Consider the following 18,746-nt stretch of genomic DNA (forward strand, 5'->3'; position numbering starts at 1 on the left):
GAGGATTAAATGAGTCAGTTCATGTAAAGTGCTTGACACCGAGACGCTTAGGAAGTACTGAGTACGTGTTTGCTGTAACTACTACTGAGTCCACCCATTCATTTTATCCACAGACGCTGAGTTCTGTGTGCTCAAGGCCTCACAGCTGTTCTCTGCTTGTACAGCCCTTGCAATCTTTTTCTTTTTCTTTTTTTTTTTTGCGGTACGCAGGCCTCTCACTGTTGTGGCCTCTCCCATTGCGGAGCACAGGCTCTGGATGCGCAGGCTCAGCGGCCACGGCTCACGGACCCAGCCGATCCGCGGCATGTGGGATTTTCCCGGACCAGGACACGAACCCATGTCCCCTGCATCGGCAGGCGGACTCTCAACCACTGCGCCACCAGGGAAGCCCCTGCCCTTGCAACCTTTGGATGAACCGTATTCATCCTTCGGGTCCCAGCTAGGAAGCACATGTCCTCCAGGCTAGGACCCCTGGTCATAGATTCCCCGGCATCTTCTACTTTGATTTCCAAACACTTTTCACAAGATAACTGGCTTGTTTGCTATCTGTCTTCTGCATAGGCCACCATATAGCCCAGCGCCCAGCCCAGTACTCACTCAGAGAGACTTTGTTGGCTAAATGAAGGGAAACTGAACGGATACAGTTAGTGTCAGAGTTAGCACTGGGATGGAAGCTTTTGGTCACCCATTCATGTTCTTTCTGGAATAGTCCATATTCTCCCTGGAATTTTAAGGGAGTTTCTTCATTGACTTCATACCAATTTGTTTATTTTTCAGGTCACAGTTTGTAGAGTGGCATCTTTTTAGTGAATGACCAGCTCTTTCATTTTATAAAGAGAATTTGTTTCCGGAGCATTGTAGGAACTCAATAAAGGTTTCATTTTGAATAAATAAATCAGGTCCATGCTTAACAAATTGTTCTTATGTTTTACCAAATTGCCCATCTTGTAAATAAATCAAAGATTAAAACATCATTTGGTTTTAATACAGTGCTTCTGAAGATAAAACCTAATCAAAAACGAAAACGAAAACCAAAACAGAAACACCTCTTGTTCACGGCAAAATGCTTATCGCCTTGGGGAGTTATGTGCTTTTCTTGAATGCTTTATTCTTAGCTTATGACTGAAATCCATCTTGTGGCCATCTCCACTGGTACAGCGTTCTCCCCTAGACCTAATCCTCTGTGGGTTTGGTCCAGGCTCCCCACCTCCTGCCCGGGCCCCTTCTCTCTGCCCTTTCCTTCGAGGGCTCATGTCCCCCAGTACTGTTTGCTTATCACCAAGTGAACCACTTAAGTCTTGCCTGGAGTCTTAGAACCTTTAACTTCACATCCTCCCCTGGCCACACCAGCCTCTCACCTCTTACCTATTAGTGGTTGCTCAGCTGGGAGTGGCACATTTTCTCATTTCCGCCATGAATGGCCCTGCCAGGTGGCCCTTCTCATGAAGCCATTTTCCAAAGAAGAATCAGAAGTTCAGAGAGTTTAAGTAACTTGCCCAGGGCGGCTCAGTGGGTCAGTGAGAGAGACCCAGCCTCCAGAGCCTGTCTCCTTCCCTCCCCAGGCTGCCGTGTTGGACCAGGCCTTGCTCAGCCCCTCCACCCTGGGCCTTCCCCAGCTCCCCCATGTCTCCCCCCCTCCTCTTCTCCCTTCCCTGGAAGCCTGGCAGCCTCCATTTTATGCCCCTCAGTTCCTCACTTTCATCTTGGGTCTCAGCCCTGAGTGGCCCCTGGAGGCTCTCGAGTTTCCTGCCCCTCAGTTTAGGCCCCGGGTTTGTTGGAGGCCTGACCTTCCACCTTCACTGCATGGCCAGGTGAGGCCCAGGGGAGAAACTCTTCCTTCATTCCCATCCCAGTATTCTGGAAGCGTGTGTGTGCAGGTGCACACAGACACACGTACACACGAACACATGTGCTTGCACACACGTGGGTGTGCATGCAACACATATGCACACACGTGCAGTCTCATACGAGTACCCATACAGGGATGTGTGCTTTCCCTGTAAGCATGCACACACACATTCCCACTCAGGCCTCTGCTCTGCAGGTCCTGGCGATCCTGGCCCTCCCCTCCCCCATGGCGCCCCAGGACCCTGTGTTTGTTATGGCAACAGGGCCCTCCCCTCCACCCCTCAGTCTGGGAGGGCAGAGTTCCTTGTGCCCAGTCTCCAAATCTTAGAGATTATCATCTTTAAAGAAATGCAAGGAACCTCTGTGTGGGTGGGTGGGGAGGGGGAGGGGTGCTTGGTAGCCTGTGGGTGAACCTGTAATTATTAGTTGCAGCCTGTTCGAGCTTGTTCTTTTGAAATAACCTAGAACAAAGGGCTGGTGATTGGGACTGTCCCCTTGGGCCTTCTCTCAATGTCTGGAAAGATGCCTACCCACCCCCACTCCCCACCCCCAAACACTGTAGGGAACAGGACCCAATGTTTGGTCTGCCGATGATGAGTCCCACTGGGCATTTTTCCTGGAACTGCCCAGTTACTAGAGATGGGTCCAGAAGCCTCTGGGCCTGCACTCTGGGCTTGGCTCCCTCATGCTTTGCCAAAGGCCACTTCACTGGCTACTTTCCTTTGTTCCTGAGACACACCATTGCCACTCCTGTCCCCCAGCACTGTCCTAGCCAGTGGATCCTCCACATGTGCCCCATCCCCTTTCTTGCTTGTCCTGACTCCTCTTGGAAGCCCCTCTGGCCAAGGAAAAGCTATTTCCTCTCCACCCAGGGACCATTTTCTTTCCTTCCCTTTGGCTTTCAGTTGCAAGTTCACACCACCTCAAGTTTGCCAGCCGCAGAGAGGAACTTCTCACACTGCAAGACGGGAGGAAGAGCCCTCCACTTCTGTCTCGTCTGCACAAAGTGCTAAGTCCGATCAAGGACCATAAATATGAAATTGAGCATTGCCCCATCATCAAGTGCAAACCAGTCAGCTGTCAGAACCTTCCTTCCCATCTGACAGATCTGACACTTAACACAGACGAATATTTTGCTTTCGGGATGGAGCTAAAAACCATGCTTTTCACATGGACCATGGGGGAGGTTTTCTGGATTATAGAGGCCTGCCAGTATGTGTGTGTGTGTGTGTGTGTGTGTGTGTGTGTGTGTATTATATATTTAAGGTACATTGTGATACACTAAAACCTTGTGAATAAATTCATCCTTCTTTTATTACTCATGTAGTTATCTCTCAGTTTTTGGCCTTTTGGGTCATATGTTGAGTAGCTGGGCAGAGGGTCTGAGTGGCCCACTGTGCTGGATGGATTCATAATTAACTTCAGACGGTAAGGATGCACCACAGTGAACATCCTGAATGAGGTACTTGGTGGTAGCCATAACATTCCTAGTACTGATCTCTCAGGAAGGGGGAACATATCCAAGAGTGACTTAAAAAATGAATAGATTTTATTTTTAAAAGCAGTTTTAGGTTTACAGAAAAATTGTGCAGAACTGCAGAGTTCCCACCTCCCTTCTACATTGTTTTCCCTATTATTAGTATCTTAGGAAAGTGTAGGACATTGGTTACAATTGGTGAACCAATATTGATACATTATTATTAAGTAACATCCACAGTTTACATTAGGGTTCATTAGGGTACATAGTACATTAGGATACTCTTTGTGTTTTACATTCTATGGGTTTTGACAAATGCATGATGTCATGTAGCCACCATTATAGTATACAGAATAATTTTACCACCCTAAAAAAATGTGTTCCACCTATTCATTCTAGCCCTCCTCCTGCAACCTCTGGCAACCAGTGGTTTTTTTCACTGTCTATAGTTTTGTCTTTTCCAGAATTTGGAATCATACAGTATGTAGTCTGTTCAGACTACGTTCTTTCATTTAAAAACATGCATTTAGGGTTCCTCCATGACTTGATAACTCATTTCTTCTTACGGCTGAATAATATTCCATCGTCTGAGATGTCTCCCAATGTGTTTATCCATTCACCTACTGAAGGGTATCTTGGTTGCTTCCAAGTTTTGACAATTACGAATGAAGCTGCTGTAAACATTCGTATCCATAAGTTTTCAACGCGTTTGGGTAAAATGACTTTTTTAAATATGACTTTAGACCCTTTTTTCCTAAAGAGTCAGAAGGAACGTCTTCTTCTCCTCTTTCTAGATAAATCTGCAAAGACAAAGCAGGAGGTGGAAATAAAGCCAAAAGAGGTTGAATGTTCCCTTCATTTGGGTAGATTAAGTACATTAATCTGGGCAGATACTGATGTAGCTACCTTTCCATTAACTAGTCATGGAGACAGCTTGATTGGTTATCACTGAAATCCTTTAGAAACCTTGACAAAAGGTTTGTCCTGAGCATTTTTCCCAGGGATTGGGGTGGGTGGCTATGAGATGCCATGGGTGAAAAGAAAAACTGATTTCATTTTTCTCATTTCACCTAATAATTACATTTTAATGCTTTCTCCCCTGGTTTTATGACATTTTCCCGATTTTAAAAGTGGGCTTTTTTTCTTCTACATTTTTCTCTTAGTTTTAGCCTTCTATTTATATCATTCTTCTAATCACTGTGGTTGTTCTCTCGGCTTTTGTGGCCCCAGAATTATCCAGCTTAGTCTTATTATTCTTGACAATTGTATTCTTTTACCTCACCTCTTTAAGCTGTCTTTCTTTATAGTATTTGTTCTGAACCAAATTTCTCCTTTAATGCCTTAGTGTGGCTTCCATGCTTCCCAGGGAAAGAGGTTTAATTTTGCTGGAAACAAACTGTGGCTCTCCTTTAGATTAAAATAATGCTGCTGCTTTATAATCAGTTTTCACAGAATCACAGTTTGGGCTATTGCTGGCACACTGTTTTTCTGAGTCTGTGCAAGTGGCTGGGAATTACCGTATATGCTTGAATATAAGGGTGTTGTTTTCTGTCCCCATCCTCTTCAGGAAAGAGGAAGTGCCTTACAGAGTGCTTGCAAAGTCTCTGATAGTATGGGGGCACAATCTCAATTACTTTATCTTCAACAGCAAAGGACCAGTTAACCTTGACCTGACTCACTGATGACTTCGGGAACTCTAGAAGTCACCTGAGGAAACCAACAGAAAGGGAGGCATTTTGCGTGGCTTTAATAATAACTTCTAAAGAGATATGACTCACAATTGTGATAGTTTGTGAGACCACTCTAAAATCGATTCACTCAGCAGATAATTTATAGAGATTTTAAATGGGCTCTTGTTATTTAAATGACTTGGGATAATATTTCCAGCAAGCACGTCACAGACAGATTTGAAAAGTGCTTTATCTCAAATATCCAATCAACTTAAAGATCATCTTACACTGGAAACAGCGGGCGATGATTCTGCTGAATCATCTGAAGCAGGATTCATCCTGCCCCTGCCTGCCACAAGTTTGAATGAAATTGTGTTATAAAATGTGAGGGTGTGGGAACAATATTTCTACAATTAATTATGTTAAGGTGATAGTATATGCTCTTAAATGGGATGGTGCAGCTTCATAGGTAAATAGTATAAATAGTCATTTGATAATTTCATTGCATTTCTAAAAATTATATATTTGTGTTTTCCAAAAACCCTTCTGAGGGGCAGGGTCCTCCCACTGGGAAAGTGAGGAGGATCATCTCGTATTGGGGGTCACCCTGCATTTGGACATACGTGACATCTTTTAAAGCCTGGCACAGTTTTTCAAGTGTATCGTTTCATTTGAATTGAAGTGCAGGCATACAATTCTTCCCGTTGGTGGTGCATGTGGATTAGAGACTATCGATTTACCTTCCCCAGCTGCCAGGTTCAACGCGATCTCCCTTATTCAAGTGTCCAGCCTTAAGGCTACCGGCCACCTTCCAATTTTGAAAGCCACTGGTCACTGTTTAGAGCCCACCTTTTTCTGCACTGGACTCCTTAACTCTTCTTGTCTTGAAATGCTGCCCTTTGGTCGTCCTGTGCCAATACTTCCCCGACTCTTCCTTCCCGGCCAGCTCTGAATGTCGGTGTTCCCACCAGCATGTCGTCCTTGGTCTTTTCACCCTCATTCTCTACCCTCTCCCTGGGCGTCTCGTGTCCTTTCCAGGCTCAGCTTCTACCCACACTGAGGTTGAGAATTGGTGGTCTGTAGGCTGGATCTTGCCTGCAAGGTTGGCCCACGCACTGTGATTGTCATTGTTGTTTTCAATGTGAATTTGTTGCCAACCTTTAAAAAACTGGGATGGAATCTAGATTTCTGGCGTCTCTTGGGAAGCAGGATGAGGTGGCAGTGCTGGGACCAAGCTGTGAGCCACTGTCCCCGTTAAGTGGGACACTTTTGCTCTCCTGGCTACCACGGTCCTAGCAACTGCTGTTCCCCTTGCCTCTGCACTTTGAAGAAGTGCTGTCAGTTGCCATTTTTGTTTATCATGACCACACTATTCTAGTCCTAACAATAGAGATAAGAGGACAAAAATAATTCTATGGGCCATGTCTCTATTCAGAAGTGGGAAAGTAAAAGTTGGACCAAGAATGCTGTGTTTCAAAACAATGGAAGAAATCATTTTGTGTGTGTATAGAAGGGAAGAATATTCTTACATATTTAATGTTCATGGTGTGTCTGAATTGACAGGCTGCAACTTAAGATGCTCATAGTCATTGACATAGCTGGTTTATACTTTTGCCCGTGTTTTTTCCTTCTGAAATCCCAAACGATCTCTTTGGTAATGTAGATTCATTGGTATTTGCTGAGTATGGAATGTGCAAAGGTACTGGGGCATAGTGGTAAGCGAGGCAGACATGTTTCCTGCCTTCAAGGGGCTTACAGTCAGCTTGTACAGATACCACAGGCCCCTCACACTCAGCATGACCCTGGGTGCATTTCTCCCTCCCACCTTCTGAATCATCTCAGTGTCCATGATCAAAGTCCCCCATCTGATTAGCGATCTTCATTCCATCTGCAAACTTAATTTCCTTTGGTCATGTAATGTTAACCTATCCTTGGGCATAAAACCAAGGATTAGGACCCTGACATCTTTGGGGTCTACTTTTCTACCCACCATAATAGCTGCTCGCGAAATAGATTAATTTATTATCACTTGCCAATTTGTGGATTGGGCTCCAAGCATGGAGGTTGTAGGACTGATAATTATGTTAGCTTTCCTTTTTTTTTTAAACTATTGCCCTGAATCTTCCTTACTCTGGCTGGTTTTGCTCACCGTCTCACAAACATGTGGCCACATTTGTATTGCCCTGACTGTTGTAACAGTGCCTGCCTTGAATGATGCTTCCACTGTCTCCTGGTCTTATTAACTTCCAAGTTTCAGCTTTGGTCCCGTTTCTTTTGGAAACTTATTTGTTCTGCCCTTCTTGCTCCCCATCTTATCTGAAATCCTTTAGCTTTTTCAGTCTGCAGCAATTACTTATATCATGTTTTATAAATATTTACTTATTGATTGTGTGAGTTTTGGCAGAAAGCCTTATGGGTTGGTTCACAGTGGCTCTAAAACAGTTTGTTTCCCTTCAGAAGCAAAATGTTATTCCACTATTTCAAGTGCTTATCTGAAATGTTGTATGGTTTTGTTTATTTCAGAGACTTGAAGATAGAAAACTTGCTGCTAGATGAAGACAATAATATCAAGCTGATTGGTATGACTTTTTTTTTAAAGCAAGATTATCCTTTAACTGCTGTGTTATCAATTCTCAGTTATTTGTTTCTGGCTTTGAAAATTATCATGATCTATTTCTAATCCCCAGACAATCCTTCTAGTTCACCTCCTTTTACCTGCAACATTTAACAATGGTTTTGAAAAAGAAAATTAATTTTAATAATTTAGACCTAAAACATGTTCTTAGGATTCTTCAAACTTCTGCTTCTCTGTTAATTCAGATGGAGCTGAACTTATTTATAGGGGTTCTTTTTATCTGAATTCACGAAAAAGCTTCTTAAAAATAGTGGAAAATAGTTTGGTTCAGAAATGCTGCCCTTAGCTTGGCCATGCCTTATTTTACTTTTCAGTGAATGTAGAGGCACTGAAATAAGGGGGAATGTGACCTACCTTCTCATTTTAATATCTTTAGCCAAGCCCTGTAGTACACTGATGGTCGTGCAAAGAGAAATCCCCACAGAGGGATCCTTTAGAGGTCTGTCCCAATCAGAAGGAGGTTCCAGAATGGAGTCAGTCATAATTGGTTCACAAGTCAGGGTCCAGAAGAGAATTCAATCCATGGCTTATTCTCTAGAATTCTGCTTTTGTTTGCCTGTTTTGTTGCTCTTGGCAAAATCTCAGGGCATCATTTTTCCACCCAGATATTAGCATTATCTTTTATTCCTTTCTTTCTTTTCCCATCTCAAGTGCAAGTAATTTCTTCCACCTCAATGGCTTGAAAAAACTTTATATTAGAAGAAAAGAGAAGGATCAACAGAACTTTGTGAATTTTAACTTTTGTACCCAAGAAGGAAATTTTGTTTTTCAAATACTGAAAACCATCTCAAGACTTTTAAAAACATATCATTCAAGTGACCAATTATATTCTTTGGAAGCCCAGTTGGCTTCCAACCCAGTAACAGTCAAGAGGCTGCAAGGGACTCCAGACCCCACTGACAGGTGTTGATAAATACACCCATTATTAGGAGATTAACAATTAAGAGGAAACCAGTTTTATTCCTCCAAAGATTTTATAGGAGGTATTGTTAAAAGATTCCTGAATGACTCAAAGAATTTTTTTTTTTAATCAAATTGTTTTACTACTGCATTTGAGTTGTCCTGAGGGCCAAATGCAGCAGCACTAAACGAGGCAGACATTGAAATGCCTGCCGGATGTCTTTCTGGTCCTGGTTTCCGGGATGGGATCTGTGGCATTAAACAAAGGCATGTCCTGGTGAGGGGGCTGGTGAGGAACGGAGGAAAGGAGATTGTTTTTTAGGTTCCCTGGCAGGGTGACCTGGAACTTGTCTTTGGAAAGTGTGTAGGTGACAATCACAGAGTTGCCCTAAAGCTGCAGAGATTGTAACAGGTTGTGTGAAGGCTGGATGTCCATGACCATACGAGTTAGAATAATTCACTTCCCCTGCGCACCGTTTATACTGAGGCTGGTAATTCCAGCAAAGAGCAGGCCACCGGCAGGGGGTCTCCCTACCCACCCAGCATCCCCTACACTGTTTCTTCCCTTCACTTTGCCTCACTGTCTGCCCCTGTGCTTGCTTTCCCTTCTCTCTCTTCAATTGTAGCCCTAGACGACCATTTGTGAGAGTATACAGTATTGAAAAGCACAGATCTTTTCATTGCTGGGAAGATCCTCAAAGAACCAATCTCTGTCAACAGCAGATGCAGTTAATAAGTAGCTCACAGATTGGTTGCATAATAAACCCTCTTAGAGGAGACCTGTACAAATAAGATGAAGACAGGATGGACCTAAATTAGAGCCCACAGTTGCCTTGGGATGAGTGGTGGACCCTTTGGATACCAGGGACCATTTTACTCAGTCATCATCTCCCAGCTTGGCAACTGCTGGATTGGTACCCACGCAGGGATTTCAGCTCATCCAGACAAAATGGGCCATGTCAGAAACCAGGTGTCAGAAACTGGAATTCCCAAAATTGCTGGAAAGGAGGCTCTGATAATTAGAGGTCCCTTTGTTAGAACTTTTCACTTGGCGCCTTCTTCTCTCATGATCCGCTAAAACCAAAGAGCGCTAACGCACATCCTAATGGAAAGAGACATTATGCCATCCCAGAGGGCAGCTGGGAATTGCATTTTGTTTAGCAGAATCTGCGTTTCTTCCTTTTTTTCATAAAGAGGAGGCCGAAGGAGGGGAGGGAAGATGCTGGAGGCAAGGAAGGCCCAGTGTCTTGTGGGTTTTCTTGCCCCTGGGTTGGGCAATTTGGATCAAATGTCTCTACAACTGTCCTTTTGCAACTTGAAAGGCCTTTGAACCTTTTCTTCAAAGGAATTACCTAGTTGTTTATTCAAAGGTTGATTATAGCTATTACCATTTTCTCTTAATAGTTTCTCTTTGAAATAATCTGATTTAAATAAATTTACTTAAGCCATGTAAGCCATGTTTCAAGTTAACTAGAATTAGCTGGAATGAGATTTGATTTAATCAGGATCCTTCCCCCGCACCCCCTTTAAAAAAAAAAAAAGCAGTTTGATGTTTTTAGTTTAGTATAATCTTAAAATGTATCAGCCACAACTTAAAACGATTTTGCACTTCAGTTTTCCAAAACAGCGTTCACTTGGACGTCTTTTGAAATTCATTGTGTAGCTCCCAGAAAATTGAGTGATAATTGGCTTATGCGTTTACCAAATCTAATTGAGGCAGACCCATGTGACATTACTGGGAGGCGAACTTCTCCCTAGTTTCACAATTCTAATTATAGGCATATGTGTAAATTTTTAATAATTACAGTTATGAATGTGAAACACATTAGTTGTTTCTCTACAATATATTTTAAATGAAACCCTTTCGGCTAGGTCAACATAAGTCACTTAAAATGTAGATTTTATCTTCTCCATTCCCCAGCTCCCCTGCTTATTTATCTTCTTGAAACTTAAGACAAGGCAAGACGCTGTGTGCACAAGCTTGCCTGGGAGCAAAGGGGGGTGATCTGGTCTCTTATCTCCCCTCCCCTGCCCTCTTTTAAGATCAAGCACTTTGTTGTAGACCCCAAGTCAGGAGGTGAGGGAGTAATTGAAGGAGTTAATGGAACCCCACGGAGATTCGAAAGGGAGGCTTTTAGTTTAGGGGCTCTCAGGAGATTGGGCCTCTAACATGACTGTTAAAGAAATGTTCCTTGAAATGTTGGCCCAGTTAATATGATGTGTATTCCATGGTGCTACCTCTCCATCTTACCATACGTAGTGGGTACTCTTTACACATCGGTTGTCTCCTTAAATTTCCTTTGGCAATTCTAAACGACCATTCAGTTTAAAGCTCAATATGATTTTTCGACTTATGTTCCCCCCACTTCTCCTACTTCAGTGATACTACAGGGTGAGACCTGAGAGCAGCGGCCCTCAGATCCTTTTGAACAGAGACCTCCCCCTAATCCAAGAGAGCCGTGGAGCTCCTGAAGGGCTTTTTTGGGCAGGTTATGTGCAGCCTGCTACTGCAGGCTGGGCCGATGGGAAAAGAAATCGGGGCCTTTTTGTCCCCCTATTTGTCAGGGTGGGAGTGGCAGAGGGAGAGAGGAAGAGGGAGATTAGGAGAAAGGAATAAAATCATATTTTAAAAAACTCCCCCAAACAAAAGAAGAGTCAAGTATGTGAACAGGCAGCATTCCTGGTTGGTTTCCTCACCCCACGTTTGGTTCTGATTCTTCATTCGAATCTCGAGCTGAAGAGTTTGGGTGATCTTCAGAGCCTTGATGTGTTTTCAGAGCTCTGCTTGGATGGGGTTCTATTTATTTATTTTTTTAATTTTTATGTATTTATTTTTGGCTGCTTTGGGTCTTCGTAGCTGCACGCGGGCTTTTTCTAGTTGCGGCGAGCAGGGGCTACTCTTCATTGCCGTGTGGGCCTCTCATCGTGGTGGCTTCTCTTGTTGCGGAGCACGGGCTCTAGGCACACAACAGTAGTTGTGGCTCGTGGGCTCAGTAGTTGTGGCTCGCGGGCTCTAGACTGCAGGCTCAGTGGTTGTGACGCATGGGCTTAGTTGCTCCGTGGCATGTGGGATCTTCCTGGACCAGGGCTCGAACCCATGTGCCCGGCGTTGGCAGGCGGATTCCTAACCACTGAGCCACCAGGGAAGTCCTGGGGTTCTGTTCAGAAGCGCTCTTTCCTTACACGGCTTACACCAGCGACTGTGGGGAGAAGTTTTGGTGGTGCATCTTGACCTGTGGTGTGTGAGTAACTTCGTGGACTCGCAGCACTGACCCACCCTGTGTCTCTCCTTTCCTGAGCTTTTCTACAGCTTTCACAAGAGCCGTGGCTTTGCAGGTAGAGACGTGTTAGCCTCAAGGAGAAAACAGTCAAGGAACTTAGATGTATATCTTGCCAGTTGAGAAAGTGCAAGGGTTTTGTTCCCGATGTGGAGCCTGTCTCTGACCACAGCCCCTTTCTGACTGAGCCCCGGGGGCTGAGCCTTCTGTTTGGGGACCAGAACCATAATATTTACATTGAAGTTCAAAGGGGGAGCCATGCTCTTAATTCTTCAATCAACAAAGATTGAGGAAAGATATCAGAGGAGGACCTAACGCTAACAGCCCTCTAATGACCTGTCAGTCGCAGGATCTATAAGATCAAAAATAACCACAGCACAAAAGGCACGATGGACCCAGTATGGCTTTAGATGCACTGGGCGCTTCTTTCCTCTTCCCCCTGCCTTAGTCATCCGGGAGCAAAGCAACGCTAGGAGGTCCTTTAGTCTAGTTCTCATTGCTCTCTTTCTGGCGTTATTTTTCCGGCCAACACTCAGCGTTGTCTGAATTGTTGGGTGTATTTTCCCCCCCTCTTCAAATCACCATATGTTGCCTCTTGCATTGGGAGCATTTTTAAGAGACTTGCACGAAATGAAAGCATTCGGCCAAAAAAGTCAACTCTAACTGGGTGGGATCGCATGTCACCTGGGGTGACACCAACACCAGCCAGAGAAAATCAATCTTCCTTCGGCTTTTTCCCACGTGGCCACTTGGAAGCCAGCAGGCTGACTCCAAGGACTTCTGCTCGTTGTCCTAGAAAGCAAGCCTGTCTTTTTTCTGGATGACTCATTTCCAAGATTTCATGAAAATATGTTTTGGTTCAACATACTTTTTAGCTCTCGCTGGATTTGACTGTGAGGCCTGATAGAAAATGTTTCCAGTTCAGCAAGGGAACTTTTGTCTTGAGACCCATATCCAGAGGTTACGGTTCACAGCTGCTGGGTTTCCTTTTGGATGTGAAATGATGTGTTAGCCCGAGAGAATGTTTCCTTTCCTGCTGCTTCCCCCAACCCTCCCCCCTTTTTCATTTCCATGGTTTTCTAATTCAGGGCTGGTTTTGTCCTCCCCTCTTTGCAGACTTTGGTTTGAGCAACTGTGCCGGGATCCTGGGCCACTCCGACCCATTCAGCACACAGTGTGGCAGCCCCGCGTACGCCGCGCCCGAACTCCTTGCCAGGAAGAAATACGGCCCCAAAATCGATGTCTGGTCCATGTGAGTTACTGAGCTTCTCAGACTGAATGCGCCCTCCTGGTGTCTCCGCTGTTCCCTTCTTATGAAATAACCTTTGAGTAGTTGATGAGCATGAATTGTAATTATAGGCTCTGGGATATATATGCAGTGATTCTTTGGGGTCCTGATTTCCACCTCTGTTCTTTCTGTCTTTTCTCCACCAACTGCCCGAAAGGCCTTTATTAAAATTCATTAACGTGCTGGAAGGGAAGAAGACAGAGCCGTGCCCTTGCCGCGATCATGTTCTGATTTCACGAATCACTCACGTCCTTCCCCTGCTTGGAGTCTCCCAAAGCTTTCCATCAGCATCAGCATAAATCCCAGCCTTGGTGCCTGGCCCCACACCTCATGGGTCTGCCCACCTCTCCTGCCTCTGCACCTATCACCCCCCCCCGCCTCTGCTCACGGATCTTCACACATGTCAGCTTCTGTTTTGTCTTCCCCACCTCTGGGCTTTGCACTCGCTATTTCTTTTCTTTTACTGAAATATAGTTGGCGTATAATATCGTATTCGTTTCAGGTGTACAACATAGCGGTTCGACATTTATGTATATTACAAACTGATCACCACAATAAGTCTAGCAACCATCTGTCACTGTACAGAGTTATTGCCATATTATTGACTCTATTCCCTATGCTGTAGGTTACATCGCAGTAACTTATTTATTTTATAACTGGAAGTTTGTGCCTCTTAATCCCCGTCACCTATTTTGCTCAGCCTCCCCCCTCCCCCTCCCCCCTGGCCAGCACTTGCTGTTGCTTTTGCCTGGAATGCCATTTCCCAGCTCTCTGAATGGCCCGTCCACTCCCACATTCCAGTGCTAATCCAGTGTCACCACTGCGGCGTCCATCTCTTGTTCCAGGGATGCCTCAGCACCTGGCACAGAGCCTGGGCTGGAGAGGGATGGAGGGAGGGAGGAAGGAAGGTAGGAAAGAAGGAAGGAAGGAAGGAGGAAAAGGAGAGAAGGGAGGGAGGGAGGGAAAGAGGGAGGGAGGGACAGGCACTTCATCCAGGTGAACAGAAGCTAGAGGGTCAGGGGCTAAACCTGGCAGAGGAAGCAGACAAAGGAATGTGAGACAGTGAGGGGATTTCAGGAGGTTCTGGTTGGAGATTTTTCAGAGGAGCCAGAGACGAGAATGTGATTCTGGGGGCACCAGAATTCCCTGAACTTTCCCAGAAAGGGCCAGCTCTCCCTGGAACCGCAGCTCTGTTTGTTCAGCCAGCGGGTGAGACCAGTGAGTGGGGGATCAGCTTCCGTTGCTGAGGGCTCGGAGTTAACTGTCCCCTTTGCTCCTCAGGACACCCTGTGAGGCCGGCTCTTACCCTCTTTTACACAGACAGGAGGGCAGCTCTGTGGTTAGTGTGGCCCAGAGCCACCCAGCCTGTAGGTGTGGGAGCTGCGCTTTGCACTCAGGGCTCTTCACGCCTCAGCCTGAGCTCCCGGTTCCTTCCCTCTCTCCAGAGGATGTGTGAAGGCTGCAGGTGGAGAGGGTGCCGTGTGCTGCTGACTTGCTGGGGGCCACTGGGGTAGGGGGGAGTGGCAGCAGGAGGCAGAGGCAGAGGATGTCTTCTCTTTGAGGTGCGCTGGGTGGTGTGACTGGCAGGGCTAATCCCAGACTCTTTTTATCCTGTGCCCAGACGGGCCTCAGAATCCTTCTCAACACAGCCCTCCAGGCAGCCAGCACCAATGGATCAGAGTCAATACACAGGTGAAAGCCATTCTTGGTGTCATAAGTGTCTGGCATGTAATCTGCCCTTAATAAGTATTTATTTATTAATGGGTGAATATGAAAGTTTGAGTCTATAATCATTCTCTCTCCTTAACAGTTAGGGAACGTATTTAGGCTAAATGGAAAGCTTTGAGAGGGATGATTTGTGTACCAAAAAAAAAAGTGGAGAATGGGGAGTCTGAAAGACCAGGGGTTCAGGGGTGTCACCTAACTGTGGTGACAGGCAGTGGGGTGGGCGACATAGTGATCAAAGGGAAAGAGAGGTTGGAGAAGAAGTGACAGTCTGCTCTTGAGGTCCTGCTCTAGAGGGGACTGGACAATACAGTGTCATCCCTGGTTGTCATGGTGATGAAGCTCAGCCTGTGTGAGAGGGACCCTTTGTGGCCCATGACTAACAAAGCAGGCATCTCTGCAAAGTCTAGAACTGCTGCTAGAAGGAAGGAAGGAAGGAAGGAAGGCAGGAAGGAAGGAGCCAGTGGATTGTCAGAGCTGTAGGAGAGCGCCTGGCCTTATAACCAGCCTGGGGTCACTCGTCCCCTTGTGCTAACACTAAGATGGGGACAAATCATTTATCCTGTCTGGGGAAATACAAAGGAAAATGAACAGCACAGGCTGCAAAGGGCAGCACCATCCGAGGGTCAGTATTAAGCTCGGACTTTATTCCCACCTCTTCTTCCAAGTCCCTTGACGTGGGAAAGGAATCCACATTTAGTGACCACAGATGCTCCACTTCTTAGTTTTGGGGCCCCATGATTAAAATAAAGGGGGGCTTCCCTGGTGGTGCAGTGGTTGAGAGTCCACCTGCCGATGCAGGGGACACGGGTTCGTGCCCCGATCCTGGAGGATCCCATATGCTGCGGAGCCTGTGCGTCCGGAGCCTGTGCTCTGCAATGGGAGGGGCCACAGCAGTGAGAGGCCCGTGTACAGCAAAAAAAAAAAAAATAATAATAATAATAAAATAAAATAAAATAAAATAAAAAAATAAAATAAAGGGACTTGGGACTTCCCTGGGGGCACAGTGGTTGAGAATCCGCCTGCCAATGCAGGGCACACGGGTTCGAGCCCTGGTCCGGGAAGATCCCACATGCCACGGAGCAACTAAGCCCGTGCGCCACAACTACTGAACCTGAGCTCTAGAGCCCGCGAGCCACAACCACTGAGCCCGCGCGCCACAACTACTGAAGCCCGCATGCCTAGAGCCCGTGCTCCGCAACAAGAGAAGCCACCACAATAAGTCTGCGCACCGCAATGAAGAGTAGCCCCTGCTTGCCGCAACTAGAGAAAGCCCGCGCGCAGCAACGAAGACCCAACGCAACCAAAGATAAATAAATTAAAAAATAAATAAATAAAATAAAATAAAGGGACTTGGTCCATTGCCACCTGCTGCATCGCCATCCATCCAGTGACTCTACCCAGAAGTAATGGTGGCCTCGGAGGAGGACAAAGTAAAGGGGAAGCTGCAGAAGGAATGGAGATGACCCGAGACCAGGATGCCCGGACTCTCGCCTCCCGCCTCCACCCTGGCTGCTGGCCTGGTGGGCTGTGTCTGGAGCAGCTGGACACTTCTTTGCTAACCTCCACTTAATCACATTTTTTTTCAAGAAGATGATGTGCAGCTGAAACTCTCCTGAAAGCTCTAATCGCGCCATATTCTTAGTCATGATACCATCAAGTAATGTATGTGAAAGCCTTTGATAAACGGTTATACACTTTACAGACACTGGGCTTCAGCTGATCACGGCAGAGCTCTGGAAGCCCGTGTGGGATGCGTCCAGGTAGACCAGAAACCGCAGCCCCTCGAGTCCCTGTTCTGGTGCCCTGAGGTGGGGAGTTGAGGTGGAGTAAATTCTTACCCTTGCTCAGCTACAAAGGGTCATGTTTGATTCCTTCTTAGAAATGAGGTTTCCCCAGAGCAGCTCTGTGTTAGCTGACTCTCTGGAACATTCCATAGGGGATGAGACCACATGACCCACACCTAATTCACAGGGTTGGTATAAATTCAGCCCTTTTTAGAAGCTGTTGATAAAGCTTGAAAAACAAAAGGAAGCTATGTGAGCCCTATATTGGCTTACTAGAGATTTGTTCATTCGGCAGATATTTGTGGAGTCAGGCCCTGTGCTGAGTTCCGAGTGCACAATGGTCCGTCCTGCTCCTGTAATGATCACTGTTAACCCTCACATACCTCCCGCCGAGTGACGAGCAGCGTTCCAAGGGCTCTGCGAGTTTTAGCTCATCTCATCTGCCTCACAGCGCTTCAAGGGAATGCTTTGTTGTCCCACTTTACAGATGAGGACACTGAGGCATGAATTGCTGAAGGCACTTGCCCAGATAACACACACAGCTGGTGCGCGATCAAGCCAAGATGGCCTGAGGTGGTTTGACTCTGGAGTCTGCCTTTAATCGTCAGCCTCTACGGCTTCTACTATGTTGTACTTCCTCTTGTAGGGTTTACAAACTAGTGGGGCAGACGGACAATTTTTTAAAAAGCTGTAAACTCAGTGCAGTAATGGCTGTGGAAGAAGTGGGCGGGATGCTGGGAACAAGGATGGGGGTGGCCTCTTGAGAAGACCTCAAAGCCAAATCCTAAGTATGAGAAGAATCAGCTATGGGAAGAAGAAGGTGTGGGAGAAGGCTGTAGGCAGACAGAACAGGATGTGTGAAGGCTGTAGAGTGGGAAGGGGTGGGAAGGGGTTTGACTTTGCCCTAAAGGTAGTGAGAGACTATTGGACAGTTATAAGCAGGTGGGTAACAAAAAGGTATGGATTGAATTGTGTCCCTCCAGAAAAAGGTATGTTGGAGTCCTAAACCCCAGGACCTCAGAATATGACCTTACTTAGAGATCGGGTCTTTAATGAGCTAAATGAGGTCATTAGGATGGGCTGTAGTCCAATATGATTGTGTCCTCACATAAAGGGGACATTTGGACACAGAGAGAAGACTATGTGACAATGAAAGCAGGGATCAGGGTGATGCATCTAGAAGCCAAGGAACCCCAGATGGCCAGCAAACCACCAGAGGCTCGGGGAGCAGCAAGGAACAGATGCTCATTCACTGCCCTCAGGAGACACTGCCACTGCCAACACCTTCATCACAGACTCTGCGCCTCCCGAATTGTGAGATTTCCTTTGTTTAAGCTCTGCAATCTCAGGAAAGGTGAAAGGTGAGTAAAAACTCACCACTCCAGATCCCAAGAGCCATTCTCCTTCCCAGTGAATCAAGTGCACTTATTGACGAGTGAAACGGACTAGGTGAAGTCTTGGTCACCCCTCACAGCCCCCCAGCAGAGGTCACCAAAAGGTCAGACCATATACCGAAGTCTCAGTCCTTGCTGTTCCCCATACATCATTGGCTGCATGAAAACCAGAAACAAAGTAAAACCACCACCATGTAGCATTTCATTCACATAATGGTGGGAGAGTCCCTGGAGCAAGAGAGGACAAGCCTTGGTGCAGAAGCACTTCTCAAGAGGCCTCTGTGTCACCTTTTCTCATGTCTCTTTGGGCAAAGCAGAGTGCGTGGCCAAGCCCAGAGTCAAGAGGAGAGAGAGATTCCACCCCCTGATGGGGGAGTAGCAAGGAATTTGTGGCCTTTGTTTGTTTGTTTTGCAATTGAACATACTTATCTACTCCTATGGACAAGTGTGTTCCCCCCAAAATTCCTATTTTGTAGCCCTAAGCCCCAGTGTGATGGTATTTGGAGGTGGAGCCTTTGGGAGGTCATGAGGGTGGAGCCTTCATGATGGCATTGGTGTTCTTTTAAGAAGAGCTTGCTCACTCCCTGACATGTGAGGACATGGCGAGAAGGTGGCCGTCTACAAGCCAGGAAAAGAGACCTCCCCAGAACCTGTCCACGCTGGCACCCTGATCCAGACTTCCAGCCTCCAGAACTGTGAGAAAATACATTTCTGGTAGTTAAACTACCCTGTCGGTGGTATTTT

The 18,746-nt window shown here is 46.2% G+C and overlaps 1 protein-coding gene across 2 annotated transcripts in view; it reads left to right on the plus strand.

Moving 5' to 3' along the window:
- Positions 1 to 18,746, plus strand: part of HUNK (hormonally up-regulated Neu-associated kinase) — a gene marked incomplete at its 5' end in the record, with an annotated part of 115,553 nt that overhangs the window by 54,421 nt on the left and 42,386 nt on the right. For both annotated transcript variants that reach the window (XM_082624572.1, XM_082624573.1), the window contains 2 exons: positions 7,519 to 7,574; positions 12,925 to 13,060. In XM_082624572.1, the coding sequence (XP_082480698.1) occupies positions 7,519 to 7,574; positions 12,925 to 13,060 (192 nt within the window). The remainder of the gene's footprint in view (positions 1 to 7,518; positions 7,575 to 12,924; positions 13,061 to 18,746) is intronic.

The sequence above is a fragment of the Mesoplodon mirus genome (assembly GCF_964341445.2).
Source record: "Mesoplodon mirus genome assembly, chromosome: 6".
Taxonomy (NCBI): domain Eukaryota; kingdom Metazoa; phylum Chordata; class Mammalia; order Artiodactyla; family Ziphiidae; genus Mesoplodon; species Mesoplodon mirus.